A 16,747-nucleotide genomic window follows, 5' to 3' on the forward strand; every position below is an offset into this window, starting at 1 on the left:
TTATCAGGAAGCAGAATTCTCAATGTAGACAAGTCACTGACTGTTACAGCATGAACAAGGAAAACATTCATCTAAAGGCTGTTAGACACATCTTCCTTCTCAATGGAGAACATCCACGCCTCAGAGTCCTTGATTAACTTCTCTGTGCAGTGTATCTTGAGGACAAGGTAAGACTAAGCAAGGCAGAGCCTAAACCTAGACCCAGAAAGAAAGGGGATTATCAGGAGCATGTCCTGCTTTTCCATTGCATATCCACCTACAGACTTACAAGAACTAGCTACTGAAATAGCAGGCAAGTGGGGAGATCAGGCTCAGAGATGAGGAGCCCTCACATGTTCTACCTCCAGCCCTTCAGTTGCCTGTAAATGGTTGCTGACATGCCAAAGAAAGCCCACCAGAAGACAGGGCACAGAATGGCCAGTCTGTACTGAACAGCTCTGCTGGGCTGCTTAGCTTGACTACAGTGCCAGGGGTACATGCAGCAGTGGGTGGGGAAGAAATGTGGTAATAGCCCTGCAGGAGCAGGAAAGAAGCAACAAGCAGGGACCTAGGGAGGGAAGAGGAGGAAGAGGGAAGGGTGGGAATAAAACCCCACAAACACAAAGAAGTTAGGTAGTATTGCATTAGTTGTTATGCAACACATGGTTGACTTCTTTCAGTTATTACGCTTTTCACCTTCAGAAAGGAAATAAAGTCACACAGGACTAAAGAAATACTACCAGCTTATCACGTCCTTGAGTCAAAAGCAATCCTAGAGAAAACAACCATTCAGGTATGTCTCCGTGCCAAAATTTTCCCTTACCTGATTCTATGCATCTCCTGGCAGGACTAAGAGCCTAACAGTAACATATGCTCTGTAACTCATGTTGGCGGGACAGGATCCTATTCTTTTAAATGCCACTGTGTCTAAATTGCATGTACCTCATTTTGACATTTTGAGTATGGGAGTAACAGAGGATGAAGTACAATATTGTTGTGAAGCAGAAAAAAAAAAGTATCATATGAAACCTCGTAACAGGGGATCTGTGCCCCCTGGCCTCCCAAAAAACACCAAAAAGGGCAGGAAATAGTAGGGACAAAAAATTCTGCCAGATAGTAGCACATGCCATCTATTTCCAAAATTTAAAAGGGAAGATGTGTTAGTATGTTAAAACATACCAGAATATTAACCATGAAAGCCAGAACAGCCTCCTCCTTTTACCCGAGTGATAACTGATGAGTGATACTGGGTATTTGTTAGGTCTGTCCTTGTCTCCAATAAATTCAATAAACTCTTTCTAAAGATTCCATTTCCTTTAAGTCTCTATCATTACTTTTGAGTATGAGCACTGGTGTGCAATCGTCCTACCCAGTTTTATTCATACAATGTCACAGAGATTCATAGTGGGATGACATACTTCCCAAAACCTCTCTGGGTGTCCGGAGAGAAAAGAAACAAGCTCCCCCCAGGCTCCCCAGGGAAGTGGACACAGCAGCAGCCTGACAGAGTTCATGTGTTTGGACAATGCCCTCAGGCACATGGTGTGACTCATGGGGTGTCCTGTGCAGGGCCAGGAGTTGGGCTTGATGATCCTTGCGTGTCCCTTCCAACTTAGCATAATCTATAATTCCTTGAAACAAGACCAGGCTTCTAGAAAAGTTCTGCAAACATGTGTTTTCAATAGGAACACTTGACAATGTTCAAGGCGCAGCAGAAGCTAAACAACTATTTCAGCAATACTGTGTGTATTTTACCTTTAATCCCTCCAGCATGTGAGATACTAGGAAGGTTCTTCGGCTGTACGTAAGCCAGTTTGAATGGAGGGACCACAAATGGAACCTCCTGACCATCCAGGGGCAGTTTAGAAAGCAAATAATCCTCGGAACAGCCAACTTGACGCTTCACTGACACAGAAGACAATGGAGGCTGGTCTACAATAGTTGGCTTGCTTGCAGCTGCTGCTTCAGATTCCTGCACCATGGAAACTGCTAAAAATAAAGAGCAAGACAGACAGTACACATGTGCATTAATTTTTGAACAATATTATGAACAGATCTCTTTTATTTCATAGTATCTCTGCTTGATACATTACTTAACATCTGCTAGTATTCCATTTTAGAGCATTCAGGACTAGCACCAGGAAAAGATATTCACGCTCCTGACACCTGTTCTGATCCAAATTCTTTGTTGCACAAGCTTCTATATTTATAGCTACCTTCTTCTTAAGTGAATTTTCACAAGAGCTACACTTGTATCATAGAGGAGTTCTTCAAACAAATGACACCAAAAAAAAATCCTAACAGAGTTAAAAATATCCAGAGTTAAAAAAAAAAAAATAAAAAAGCATTCAAATTCTGACAGTATGAAGGATATAAGACCTTTACACAACCTTGGGTAAAAAAGCTGGCTTTTTTGGACAGCATTCTAGACTGCAAAGAGCAGACTTCAGACAAGTGTTATTTCTCAGTTCCAATTCATAATACTAACAAGCAAGAGTTCAATCTCCAAGTGGAGGTATGGAAAGAATTTTGGATGTTGTAAGAGAAATCAAGTTTACGAGGGGTAACACGGTCATTTTATTAATGGGAGATCTCATGATTAATGAAACAGAAAAACTTTTATTAAACCCTCCTTATGTCAGAACTCACGATCATTTCTTTCCTTGTCCATGCAGAAACACAATTTACAGCAGGTTTTTATACATTCTGTTGCCATTGTCTTCAGTGTTATAATTTAGAGGGGACCTCAATCAGTGATCCAATGCAGCTATCAAACCTGAAAAACACACAATAAAACAAACCATAGTAGATGAGTGTGAGTGAAATCAGAACGCAGTATTATCAGCCATTTAATATGCAATTGCTTTTTGTACACAGTCCCAGGATCAATCAGAAAATTACTTCGGTCATAAAAGGATCAGAGCCACCTGATCTGACTTCTCTCACTGAGAAAAATCACTTTTATATAAAAACACAAGGAAAGAGATAATTTTAACACATGACATTCAAATACTTTCAGCGATCCACTCAGACAGGTCCCTGTCTTTTGGGAACACTAGAATTCTCCTCATATTTGTGTGTGCCACTGGGCTTTGGAGTTTACTCAGCCTTACAGCTGTTTTGACATGGTATTGTCAAGTCATTTGCAAGATGTGTTTTTAATTCTGTTTCCCTTGTTCATGATTCTCCTATCCTCTTTCACTCCCCTACTATTTTCACATACGTCTATACATATTTACATTGTTCTCTCGACATACTCCATACTTTTAACTTGAAAACAGGCTTTATGAATGATGCCAAAATTGCCTTCTTTGAGAAACTACTGCTTTCTCATAATTGTATACACATGAAATTGAAGACCTGGTTTATTATAGAATTGTTTGCTGTGCACACAGAAATGAAGCACACTGACTTTCAGCAAAATAAGAGGCATGTAATCTACAAAAGAATGAGAACAAGTCTCTAACAGCTGGTTAACATTATAAGAACTTTATGACAATGCTAACTGGCCTCATTTAACTGTCTTTATTCATATCCTTATGTTCTCTTTTCAGAGAGACACAGACAGCTGCGCTGCCTTCTGTTCAAAACTTTAGCTAAGTCTAGTCCTTTTACATCCACCTAAAGTACACAAGATTCTTAGGAGAACATACCCAAGACACAATTCTAACTCAATGAAGATTAGAAGACACCAAACAGAACATGAACATAGGTTGAAGGGATGGGGAAGACAACAAGTAGGATAGAGGGGGAAAGCACAGAGAAAATATGCAATTTTACCAAAAAATGAAAAATGGACACGTTTGCTTAGTTATTTCAAGTGCAAGAAATTTCTGAAAGCATCTGTGCACCAACACAGAAACCATTCCCACTGCAGCTTGAACAGTGCCATAATTTTCTTTATATTTTACTTTATAATAAATAATTTTATTCATATTTTCTTTTCTTTTATAGTCAAAGACAGCTAGAGAATTGCACAAAGTCTATGGAAATAACTATAATGACCCCCAAATTTTTCTTGCATTAAAAGCCCCTCAAATTCTGTAGATGTCAAGTGGAGATACTAAGTTATGGACACTTCCTCTAACTCAAACACCATTACTTTGCACAGAATCCCTCTCTCAGTACTTGCCTTCATCTTAAAATTGCCCATGAATGTAAGGACAGCATGAGGTCTGCATCAAAAATCTTCAGAGGCAATGCCATCAGCTCCAGCACCCGCTCTGCATCTTTACAGAAGCACAAAAGAAAGCATGAGAATTTCTCATGAAATTCTCCATGGTTCTAATGATCAGATTTTCACTGCTGCTTCTCCCTTGAAGGCATACTCGTGATAGCTAAGGCTGCTAATTTACTTTGGGTTCCCTTGCAGTGGTTTTCCTTCCCAGCTGTTATCAGCACACAGCTGGAGTTGATATGCTTCACTCTTGTTCACCATGTTTAAACTGGACTGCAACAGCTGCTCTGTTTGCTCTAAGCTTTGCAACAATGGTATCTAAGCCTCAGTGGCAGTTTGCACAAGCAAAACAGACTTTTATCTCAAAACGTCCAGACTGAATTTATTCGCTACTGCCGGTGAAGAAACCAAAATGTTAATACTGCCCCACTTTCTAGCTACATAAAGTAGAAAAACTCTTTTTTCTGCATCAGAGAAAATTCAGTTCCTGGTAGGGAATTGTTTAGCTGGAACAATTAATGTGAGCAAATAAACAAATGGAAAACATCTGTCACAAGCAGCTGCCTTTCTTTCACGGGGTGAGCGCCTTTATCTAGAAAGAAAGGGCTTCATATGGGTATTGAGGATTTGACAGTCATAATGCAGTTCCACACCTCCTGTTCTTCTATCACTAAAAAAGACCATGTTTTTCACAGTAATCTCAAGTCAGCTGTGACAATCTTTAACCATTATCATTTTTTCCCCGTTTATCAATATGCAAATGTTCATACATTTTTCTTCTATCTAAAGACAAACATAAAGCAATTCATTACTGCCTACTGTAAAGAAGAGTTACGATTACAGATTGCTTTTTAGCAATAGGCAAGGCATTATCAATAGGGAATGCCAAAGTATATAGACACACATCTTAGAGCCTCCATTTTAGTTTTAGCTTAATTATGGGAGTTTGAGAAGAAAGTTCCATGACTAAGAGACTAGAACACTGTTTACACTTCTTTAAGTTTAAAAACGTAATGGTTTCAGTGACAAGCTTTGCACTTGGCTCCCTAGACTTACACCACAGCCACATTACAAAAAAAAAAAAAAAAAAAAGACTGCATCTGCTGAGGGACTGACCATTTAGACACAGCGTTCCCTCAGTCTGCTTAGAGGACTTTGCTTTGTGCATGGAATCACAACATGGATCGTCTCAATTACTTTTAAAAGTTTTAATTCACTTAATTAAGCGACCATGATAAATATTGTTTTTTTTTTGGTTTGAACAATTCTGGCAGTAAATTAGATGGCTTGGCTCCCAGTTAATGTATTTTCTTGCATCTGTATTTTTCAAGCTGCCTACAGTTATTTATACAACTTCCACTGCATGCAAAAGTTTTCTCTTAACCATGTGGGAGAGACAGAAATTTAGCAGGTTCTGTTGTATATTTTATTAACTGAATATAAACAAAAACATTGTAGAAGACTAAGCAAGTTACTTAATGATCTTGACAGAAGTTGACATTTCTCTCAAAGGTTAAACTTATCCCACATGCCAGATCCTTTTGCTGGTGTTGGCTACCCAAAAGTCTTCAGTATATAATTTAACAGTTGTTAAAAGGTTGTACTAACATGAATTTATTTGGGAATATATTTACGAAATAAACCAGAACCTTAGAGACATTTGTTAGGTGCATCATCAAATCCCAAAGAAGTACTGACTTCCCAGCGATGTCATCCATTTTAACAAGAAGTTAAGGCTCCTTGACACTATCTCTACTTTTTGGGGTCAGTTTTTGTTAGGAAAAATGAACATAACAAGGACATCCTCCATTTCTGAGATTCCAGAGTGACAAAAGGATGGGGAAAAAGAGAATTTGCCCTCATTTTCAGACAAATAAACAGAGAGAAATTATTTGCAGAAGAGGGAACTGAATCCAGATCTTGTCACTCTTGTGTCAAATTCTCCCTTTCTTGGTGTTTTCCACCGAATTCAGTAAGCCATTTAATTTCTCTCTTCCCAGTGTCAAACTTAAGTAAGATAAGCAAATGTAACTCAGCAAGAGTACTTCCACACTAAAGCAGTCAGAGAGCCAACCTTATTAGAACATCCTGGAAACAGCAGTTTAAAACCTAACCACACACATACACTGAGCCTAGAGAATTATAATAACTATTATTTTAATGGGTTTAGATGGAAAACATAAATTATCTTAATGATTTCCAGATTCCTCTGATAGAAATTTTGACTGAGCTAAAATCAGATAAACAGAGTATCAAAGACTTTAGTTCCAAATGCCTCCAGAACGATTACAAGACAGAGATGTTTGGAGAAGAAAGTAAATATTTTCAACAACTCATTAAATAAAAAGAACATGATAGAAAACGGGTGATCGCAATATTAAATACTAAAAGCTGAAAGCAGTCTGAAAAGAAATCTCAGGTCTTTACTGCCTTATGAGGAAAGGGTGTTTGCAACAAGACTGCAGGCTGCCAATGAATTTTACTGCATTTAGTCACAGCTCTGCTCCATAGGAGTTGAGCAGGTAACACATTTATAACCACGCAATAGAAACAAAGGTGAAACAGCTGTTCCCAAACAGGGAGAGCTGGCTAAACCAGTGGTTTCAAACATTTTGAGATTTATTGCCACTCATAAAGGTATACAACGCATTCTCAGTCTGCATTTTAGAAACATAGCAAAATTCTAGTAGCAGTAAGTTCTCACACAGCAGGATGTGTAAAACAAAATATCAGGAAATAGGGATCATCAGTTGTAAAGCATTTGGGACAGATCTTCGAATGACATAAGCGTCTACAACTCCATGAGCCCCAGTGGAGCCAGGACACTTTGCAACACATGAGGATCTGGCCTCTGGAGGAAGGGAGCTCAGGCTTGCTAGTTCACACCTCAGCCAAACACCCCATTTATGATACCTCCTATGCTACCTGTTTATGCTGCCCTGTGACTTTCTGCCTTTTGGATCCAGAAGATGCAGTCAGTCCCAGTCGTATAAATCCTTCAGAGAGCGTAACAGCACCAGCTCAGGTCTCCAGATGTTTAACAGAAGCACAGCACAGCAAAAGCTGCTTCTGATGCAGGTCAGATGGATTATCTTTTGATGGTGCAGATGTTGCTGAAGGTTTAACTTTCACAGCCAGCTGTTTGGTAGTTTTGCTTCTGGGGGAGAGGGTCTGGGAGCTGTGCACCCCTCTCAGCACAGCTCTTCAGCTGAAGAGGGGTGGCTGACGACCACCACACCTCAAAACCGGCCAACATGAGTAAAATAGCCTAAATGGTTTGGAGACATTTGCCTCCAGGTACTTTGCTACTGCAGCAGCAGGGACACATGTACCCACATACACAAAGCTACAGTTTTTAAAAAAACCCAACCGTTTTTTTGGGGACTGTAGGCAGGTCTGACTTGTACTGCCCACACAGGAGAGACAGGTACTTCAAGTGGGTCTGACCATGTGAAAAGAGAGGACATAGCTTTCATTTCTATTCATTATAAACTTCAGAAGTAGCAGGATGTCTGCAGGAATTAAAAAAAGGAAACAAAAAACGTCATGCCAACACACACCTATCAGGTGCGTAAGAAGCTCCATACCTATTTCTGGAAGAGCCCCAAAGAGACATCTTACAAACAGTTCAACAGAAACATAATGAAGAGATGCAAAACTCTCTCAGTCCAGCAAATGGAAAAAGGAGTGCAATTACATATTCAAAACTGAAGAGAAGACTATGCATCATTAACCTAGTTTAACTGATGGAGATTTTATGACAGACCATTGCACAGCCTGCCTTGGGCAAGGTGGCTTCCAGTATTGTTTAAGCAGTTGTACAGTTGAATCAGGTAACAGAAGTAGATGGTAAAGTCACACTCCATGATGCAAACAAACCACCAACTGCCCGGGCTCAGGAAGCACCTTCCCACACTGGTAAATGATGACACAGCAGCCCATCAGGGGAAGGTTTATGCGTTCCACTCACTGATCACAAAAACAGGAAACTGAACGGAAGAGATCATGGGTCTGAACTGTCACAGGCCTGTGCTGCAACCTCCTCTCATTCACTTAATACTAAAGCAGAACTTTTGAAGACCAGAAGGCCCATGATGAGCCCTTGTCCCCCTCCCCTCAGCTTCTGACACCACTGGAGTTCAACAAGTTATGCCTGCACTGCACTCAGCAACTTTAGCAGAAACACACGTTTTTATTTCAGAAAATATTACAATAACTAATTTCCTTCACTACTATTTTAACTCAGTCTCCAGGAACTATCCACCTCAGACTCAACAATATCACAAGATAATCTAAGGTGAGAAAATATTTCATTTAATAACACTGGTAAGAGCAAGCACTGTATTGACATTCCAAACGATTACCACTCCACTACTTTGCATCCTTCTGACTGTATTTTGAGCAAGTGAAGAAGACAAGGAAGGTGGGAGCCTGCAGACAGCATCTCCACACTCCCTTTGGTGACTGCCATAGCATTCAGGTAAGATACTGTTTGCTGGGCTCTCCTACAGGTAACAGTTGCAGGCAAAGTTTAAAACTCTTGTAATCAGCTGGAGTGCTTAATATTTTACTGCTATCAGTCAGGATGTGACAACTGTACAAAAATATTAATTAACTTCGGCAAGCTTCTTTCGAGGGAAAGAAAAACACCTCAGGTATCAGTTTTTAGCTTAGGTGTTGTCATAGCAGTAAAAGCAGAACTCACTGTGAGCCCAAGAGCTGCTTTGCATGTTCTCCTGCCAATGAGGTCCAGCTCTAATTGTGCCAGGGCAGAAACTTCTCCTGGAGCAGCCACATCTTCCCACACGCACTTTTGAGAGAACATGCCGTGTCCCACTCCAGCTTTGCCTTCTCCTTCCAGCTACTCTGCCCAGACAAAGATGATCTAATGTATGTCTCTCTTCATGCAGGCCCTGAGCTGAACCCTAAAGATCACTTGTGCAATCTAGCTGTGGTCTCATTCAGCTCGGCAGCTGCTTCTTCCCAGGGCTCCAGCCTAGAGGAGGCCAAATGGCTTTCAGCACATCTGCACACGCAGCCCAGGCACAGAGCAACAGAGTACATCACAAAGAAGAACTAACTGCTCCTGCCTACTTCCCTGAAGAAAAATAAAGCTGAGCAGGTGTGTGTGCTTGAGCTATTGTGCTACAGGAACAACTGCTTCTGCTTTTCAGGCACCCCTTGGAGAAGGGGAACAAACCCTGGCACGAGTACAGGATCCAAAGCTGTCCTTCTGACAGGGGCCCCAGGGACACCCTGACTCTGGTTTAGCACTACAGCCTTGCACCTGCAGCCCTTAAATGCAGACTTAATCCAATCCTACCCCAGTCTGCAAAACATTAATAATATAATTTACAAGGGCCAAAAGAAAAAATTCCATAAATCTGAACCAGTTTTTCTTTTGTGAGATTTATATCTGAATTAAGGAGGGAACATTATAAATTTATCCCATGATAAAGCTTAAAACTTGGGATTTTAATATGCTGAATCCCCTATGCTCTGGGCTGTAAAAGTTGATAGAGTGTTTCTTCCTAATGTTGCATTAGGCAAGTAACCAATTCATCCAATTACTGATCTGACAACACCGTTCCTGTGAACTGAAGATGAATTCACTGACTTGGACAAGAATGTACAATATTGTATGTATTGGGGCAGTAAACACAAAATAATAAATCCATTATGTTGGACTGCAGACCTTTCTGGATTCAGATGGAAAACGGCAAAGCAAGAGTTGAAGTCAGGACACCAGAAAAGAAAGCTGAAGAGACTAAAATATCTGTAAAAAGAACTTGGCTTTTGATGAGAACATGGAAAGAATTCAACATAAGATAAGTCCTTTGCTCTAAGCAGATTAGGAACAAAGCACAACAATCACCAATTGTTACTTTATAATCTAACTTAATACTTTCTTTATGTATTCTGTGGCAGGCTTTAACCCAAATTTTCTCTCTTTCTGCCAATAATGCCAAGAAGCCACGAAAATAGAACTGTCAGCAATCCTATAGCTATGATACCAAAGAAAACTGGAAACATCTGAATTCATTTTTCAACAGGACAGCCAAGAAGAAGGTATTTCAGGCAAGAGCATCTGCCTGTGGAGTTCCCTAACATGGCAAAATGTGTCTAGTTTTGAAAAGATGGCCCTTGGAAACCAACGGAATGCAACACTGAAAAAGAGCATTAAATGGCATTCAGGACTCCTCAGTCACTGCCATGACCACAGAGCCTTACAGAAAACACATGGATACACATATAACATCCAGACAGCTAATGCAAATAGCTCTTCTGTATATTTGGGGGGAAAAAAAAAACAAACAAAAAAGAAAGAAAGAAAGAAAGAAAGAAAGAAGAAAACCCAAGCAGTTTTGCACGGAAAAATAGTTTCATTACCATTAAAACAAGAGTGAAGATGGACAATTTCTTCACATATACGTGGGCACACACATGTACTGCTTTGTTTTAGGTGAAGCAGTTTTTTGGGTGAAGCAGATAGGAGAGACATGAAGACTATTGAAAGCACACAATTATTATCCTGTTTCATAATGAAAACAAAACCACCATCAATTATGGAGTTTCCAGTGGGTGAGGATTCCCTGTTCAGCAGTTCTGCTCCACACTGTCAGCGTAGAACCAGTTATACAGTGCTGGGAGGAAGCAAACATGTAGGTTGTATAGATGAAAGCTAAAAGACTATGTCTGAGATTAAGAAAGGAAAGGTGACTCAAGTACATTTCATATATGAAAACAGGTTAAATGAATGAATCAAGAACAGGAAATGGGAACTGATCTTAAATAATTCAAACCCAAACCAGATTGGGAGTAAGGCTCTGCAGGGCATGTGTACTGAGCTCAGGAAGCTGCCTAAACACAGACTGAAATCAAAGTCCAGAAGGATACTGTCCTTATAAAGTACACCTATTTATTACTTTTTGCATTAAATTCACCCAGACCAGGAGCCCAGAACCACTTTAACAGCCCCAGCAGTGCCTCTCAGAGAGCTGTACTGGCTGGAGTTGTTGGCAGCTGCCCAGCCAGATGAGTGGTAACCAGGCATTGTGTAACAGAGGCATTTTTCAAGGAGTTTGCACAGACACGGGGAGAAACAGCAGAAATCAAAACTGTCTCAATTTAATGGCAGTATTTGAGATCCCAATCATTAATGGCCCAATGCTGCTACAATGGTGGTGGGGCTCTGCTCCCTTCTGAGAAGACAGAGGTCCTGAGAGCAGAAGTTGGCAGCATTCCCTGTTTTCCCTTAGGACAGAATTGTTTAACAACTCAGTGAACAATAGCTACACCATAAATGTATGGGTTTGTTCTTTAAATCCTATTGAGTTTAAATCAACACTCTTCCTAAGAGATTTTGGACCCATGATTTCACACACGGGTGAAACTAGATCTGGAAGTACATGTACCACTGAATGGAATGAAAGCCAGAGTGATTTAGGCAGATGTTCTGTGTTTTATCAAAGCTTCATGGAAGAAATTTTTATTGCAACTCTGGTCACTGCTGAGAAGATGGAGAACCTGAATGGGAAAGTCAGAGGGAGTTCCCAATCTAGGGGCCAATAACTCCATTTTCCAAAGTAAATAATGGAGAAAAGAACCCCAACAAAACCAACACAGAATTAAAAGTTTTAGAATTTCCCCCATTACAAAATTAAACTGGTCTTGAGAATGTTTTGTTGTCACTTAGGAGTGCTAAACAGCAGAATTTATTTCAGAAACAGGAGACACAACTTGCTTTTGTATCAGTTCACCACTAACCACAAAGGCGCTGCTCAAATGACTCTGCCCAGAGTGCGGAGAGAGGGGTTGCATTCCTGCAGGGACAAGGGCCCCCCACCACAGCTCTGATGGCGAGGCTGTCCCACAGAAGCCAGGCAGCCTTAGGCTCTCCACGCTGCAGCCAGAGCTGAGGCCTGACACATGTGCATTCCTGCACCCCCAGCACACCCTGTGGATGAGGCCACAGGGGCTCCGGGGCCCAGCGCCGTGCCCACAGCCAGCCACCCCCTGCCCACCCTGCACCAGCTAAAATCCAGGTTCCAGGCTCCAAAGCATAGGTGCTAAATTAATGGAGTGCCATGGAGGTTTCAGAGTCATTAGGACAAGGTCCTTTTAGACTGTTTTTTTTTTTCTTTGATTTCAAAGCTGGTTTAACTGCCAAAGGAGCATCTCCAGAACTCACCCTTCAGGCCATTGCAGTGACCACAAGGATCTCCCAAACATCAACACCCTTCATTTGGGACCTAATTATCTGTTCTCTCCAGTTTAAGTCTGGCTATTAGATCACGGAAAAACAAAGATTCAAAACAAAATCACTAGGGTACAATTTACAGGAAAGATAAGCACCAGATTGACGACATAATTTTCTTTTGGCACTGAATTAGTGCAAACTTCAGCTGCAATGACAGGCAAATACTCATACTAAGCTTAAGACAAGTATCCTCACTAATTCATCAAGGTTTGATGTATTAAGATCATTAAAAATACCATGGAACACAGAGAAGCTCAAGCAAACCCAGGTTCTGAACCTCTTCCGACGTGAGGCTTCCCATCTGAGATGTGAAGATCCATCCCGGCTGCAAAAGGCTATCAGCCTAACTTCTCTCTGCATAGGCAACTGTTCTGATGGAGCCTGAGCATCATTACTAACTAGAATGACAACATGGCTTAACTCAGAGACTGTTCTACTTCAAGTCAGACCTTCTCTGCCTTTCACTTTAAAGAGATGAGATCTTAAGTTCTCTGCTGACAGAGATTGGGTGTTGTCCTACTTAGATTAGAGAGTATATTTACCAGATTTAAGGTATCTGGGGAGACAGCAATTCAGAGTAAACAAAGCCATTCTTTTATAAAATTAAACAAGAGTGCAAAGAGGGGAGCAATAGGTGAGGATATGCATCACATAAAATCCACTAAATGAAGTAAGTAGCATTTTAATCAAGCAAAAACGTTCAATAAATGTTTCACCAAAGTCGAAGTATACTTCTGGCATAAGCCACAGCAGATAGGAGAGACACAAAGACAGGAGGCCTAAGCTAGCCAAAGCCCAGCTTCCTATTTGAGGCTGCCCTGATAATGCAGGTCCTCTGGCTCTGCCCACCACACATGGGGGCTGCATCTGCCTGTCCTGAACTTGCTTAAAGGGCTGGCTGCTACTGGGGGGGCTGTCCAGCTCTGCCTTGCCAACAGCCATTCCTGCAGGACCAGTAAACATGCAGCTGCACAGTGAGTTGGCCCAGCTCTGCGATTAGATACAAAATTAAATGACCAAAATAAACAACCCTTTTTTTTTGTCCTCCTTGAAAAAAAAAAAAAAAAAAAAGGTTTTCCAACTCTCCCTACGGTTGACTGCACAAGGTGGGGTCAGAATGCCGTGGGGAAAACAAGGGGCCAGAGCAGGCTGGTATCACAGCCAAGCCACAGCCCTGGAGAATGTATTTAGAGTAACTTACAACTGAAACTAAACCACCCACAAATAGGATGAACGGAGGCTGAGTGGAAAGCAAACCCACTGATACTATATAAAAAAGTGACAGAACAAACAAGGGAAACAACTAAGCCTGAGGTTTAAGACAAAGAGACCAGCGCCTAAACTTTTTTCCAACATTGTAAATTAATAGCCTACACACACATGACTGAACAATCCTGCCCACACTTTCCACAGCAAAAGAAGAGAGAGGAATTAATCACCTGGGGAATCCATCATCTAAATTAAAGGCAGGGCAGGGCAGGGGAATTCATGTGACATCTGTGAAGTCCAACATACCCTCTGGGTGCAACGTTTTTAGTAGGCGTCATTTTTATGAGTATTGGCAAGAATCAAGGGACACTTTAGTAATAAATATATTCTCTTGAAATTAAGTATTGCTTAACCACATGTATTCTGCAAATATATATTCTAATATTTAGCATACAGTTGGGAAAAAGGACAAAAAATTAAACTTCCCCACTCCTGGATTCATGTCCGAGTCACCGAGTTGGAAGATCACAGCTCACCTAATGAATATTTCTCTACTGAAAGCAAGGTGAAAGAGTTTCATAAGTAAGAAGTCAGAGACCACCAGCCCAGAACAGCACAAAGGTTTATGGGCCTAGCACTCTACTGAGAAATGAAAGATGCAAAACCAGAACTTGATTCCTCACACATGTCTAACAGCTATACAAAAAACCTAGAAAGAACAGGATGGGGGGTGGCGGGGAAAGGCATGGCAATGTATTCCCTTGCATGGTTTTTAAGTAGTCCTGATCCCCAAAAATATAATCTAAAGACACTTGGACTCCCTAAGAAGAATTTATCAAGGTACACCTCGCTTCTGGATACCTTGGACACTCAGCTAATCAACACTGTAAAAACTAAAGGCACATAAAGCAGCAAACCTCAATGCATTCAGAAAGTATCAGCGGGAAAAACCTGAGCCTGCACAGATCGGAGACTGAGGGTTAGGACTGCACGGGTCCAGCTCCAAGGTGCCAGCGCTCTCAGGATCTTTTAGATGGGAAGGCACTTGACAGCTGTGGCCCCGTGGACAAGCCGAGATCTTGTTATTTTCCTGCACAATTACAGCGGGCTGACTGGACGTGTGGATTGTAGGAACAGTCGACCTTTTCGTTATTGTTTAGAGAAAGGCATCACATGCAACACCGGGCATGTTTCCACATCAAAGGAGAGTTACAAGACCAGCTTAATTAAAGATGGTATTTATTTCGGATTGCTGTTTAACAAGCAGAGTGATCCGAAACACCCAGGAATCCAGCTTCATGGCATGCATTCAAGAGCTGTGAACAGGACAGCTTGAAACAGCTTACAATTATACCTGCTGCTTTAGCAGTGCTCTTGGATACAGAAGGGCATAACTTCAGTAATTATTTGTTTTCTGATGCTAATTTCATCCCATACAGAGGGAAACTGTCTAGCTATGTCCACAACTTGCTTTGGAGTTTTGGTTGAACCACATCTCTAATTACTAGAAGTGTCCCTAAAGAAGACGATCCAATTAGCTATTGCTGGCCTGTGACAACATTTAGCCGTTAATTCACACAGAATATTAGAATTTTAGAAGGCCATTTTCATCCACCACACTGAAACTGTTCTAAGTACAACTGAACCTCGGACCTAATTTACATGAAGATTGAATTCCCCAGTACTTCAAAACAGTTTACTACGTTCCTACCTGCCTACATCTCCCCAGGTCGATAGGAAGCACAGACACCCGGCGCCCTCCGCCGGGGCAGCTCCTGCTCCCCGCGTGCGCTGCCCGCAGCCGTCCTGCCCTTCCCGCGGCCCCGGCCGGGGCTCCTGCCCTGGCCCCGCTCTGCCCGGCCCGGTACCTGCTGGGGGAGGCCGCAGTGCCCTCCGGAGCTGCCGCGGGACGGAGCCGCCGCCGCCGCCGCCGCCGCCGCTCTGCTCTCCGCTCCGCTCCGCGCCGCCCGGCCGGCCCGCCAGGTGCGCCGGCCGCGCTGACTCACCGATCGCTATCGCCCGGGGGGAGTTTCCCCGCGCCCCGGGACTCTCCCGCCTCACCGCAGCTACTCGCCGGGGCGACCTCACCTCCAAATGGCCGCCAGTAACTCTTCTCTGGCGCTTGCTGGACCGCGACACCTGCAAAGTCGGTGCCAGAGCTGCCCCTCGCTCTGCTAGAAGCGCAACCAGGCTTCTGTTTTAGAGAGAAAAGGCGATTTTTTTCATGTTTTACAATGTTCTTAGAAAACGGCGTGTCCAGCTCCGTGTCGAGTTAAGCTTCAGAGGGACACGTGAGAAAGCCCCTGCCACTAGAGTGCATCGTTTGTAGGGTAGTTTAGGGAGCACAGGCAGTTGATAGGTTCAGAATTTTCAGCAGGAAATTCTGGCTAGGGAATTTCCTTCCAGGAAGGAAAAGTTCTTTAAGTTTCAAGGTGGTTTCCCCTTGATTCCAGTTTTTGGTAACTGGAAGTGCTAAAATACCCCAAGAGGCAAATATGAGGAAAAGGTGGGGCTGGATTAGCACGGAAAAGTGTGTATTTCCCCAAAGAAATGCTGTTTACACTCTGAGAGCATTAACATTTCCAGTCATTAACGTTTTGCACAGTTGCCCTAGTAGCTTTTGATTTGCAGTCTTTACTGGATTCCCCATCCACCAAGACTATTTTTTCTGTTACAAGATTTTTCAGTTAAAATTTAATAGCACCACAGATCTGCTGCTAACCCAGAATTTCATGGCTGTCATCATGCAGTGTAATACAGCTACTTCAAACTCCAGAGCCACTGTAAGGGGAGAGAGACCCTCTGCCAAAAGCACAGACTTATAAATTTCGAGCTAACAAAGCGTCTCTGTTCATCTCGGCACAGAGCTAGTTTCACGTACTGGGTATCACATAGCAGAGAGGCTCTGATTCCTGTTCATGGAACTCAGGAGAGTATGCATGGTCACCGTTTTAAAGAAATACCAGCAACCTGGTATGCTTCCAGAATTATCTGAGTCCTCCTGAGGTGCGCATCAATCACACATTTCAAGGCATCTCACAGAATTAATTTACATGACTGAACAGCTTTATTTTCACTGTTCACCGAAGTGTGTTGTTTAACTACTGATAAGGCCCCTGTAT

The 16,747-nt window shown here is 42.1% G+C and overlaps 1 protein-coding gene across 6 annotated transcripts in view; it reads right to left on the reverse strand.

The window, feature by feature from the left end:
* TC2N (tandem C2 domains, nuclear) overlaps window positions 1–16,032 on the reverse strand; it is a 30,764-nt gene extending 14,732 nt beyond the window's left edge. Inside the window, exons 1-3 of one of the 6 annotated variants that reach the window (XM_066188675.1) lie at window positions 15,714–16,032; window positions 2,629–2,755; window positions 1,735–1,968 (exon numbers count right to left, since the gene is read on the reverse strand). In XM_066188675.1, the coding sequence (XP_066044772.1) occupies window positions 1,735–1,968; window positions 2,629–2,695 (301 nt within the window). In that variant the 5' untranslated portion in view covers window positions 2,696–2,755; window positions 15,714–16,032. Of the gene's footprint in view, window positions 1–1,734; window positions 1,969–2,628; window positions 2,756–4,111; window positions 4,310–15,336; window positions 15,357–15,493; window positions 15,574–15,631; window positions 15,650–15,713 lie in introns of those variants that run through there. The other 5 variants (XM_066188677.1, XM_066188674.1, XM_066188676.1 and 2 more) reach the window with 5 other exon arrangements.
* Between the last annotated feature and the right edge of the window lie 715 nt (window positions 16,033–16,747).

This window comes from Chamaea fasciata, unplaced genomic scaffold (genome assembly GCF_029207755.1).
Source record: "Chamaea fasciata isolate MVZ Bird 193981 ecotype frontalis unplaced genomic scaffold, bChaFas1.0.hap1 SCAF_7, whole genome shotgun sequence".
Classification (NCBI taxonomy): Eukaryota; Metazoa; Chordata; class Aves; order Passeriformes; family Sylviidae; genus Chamaea; species Chamaea fasciata.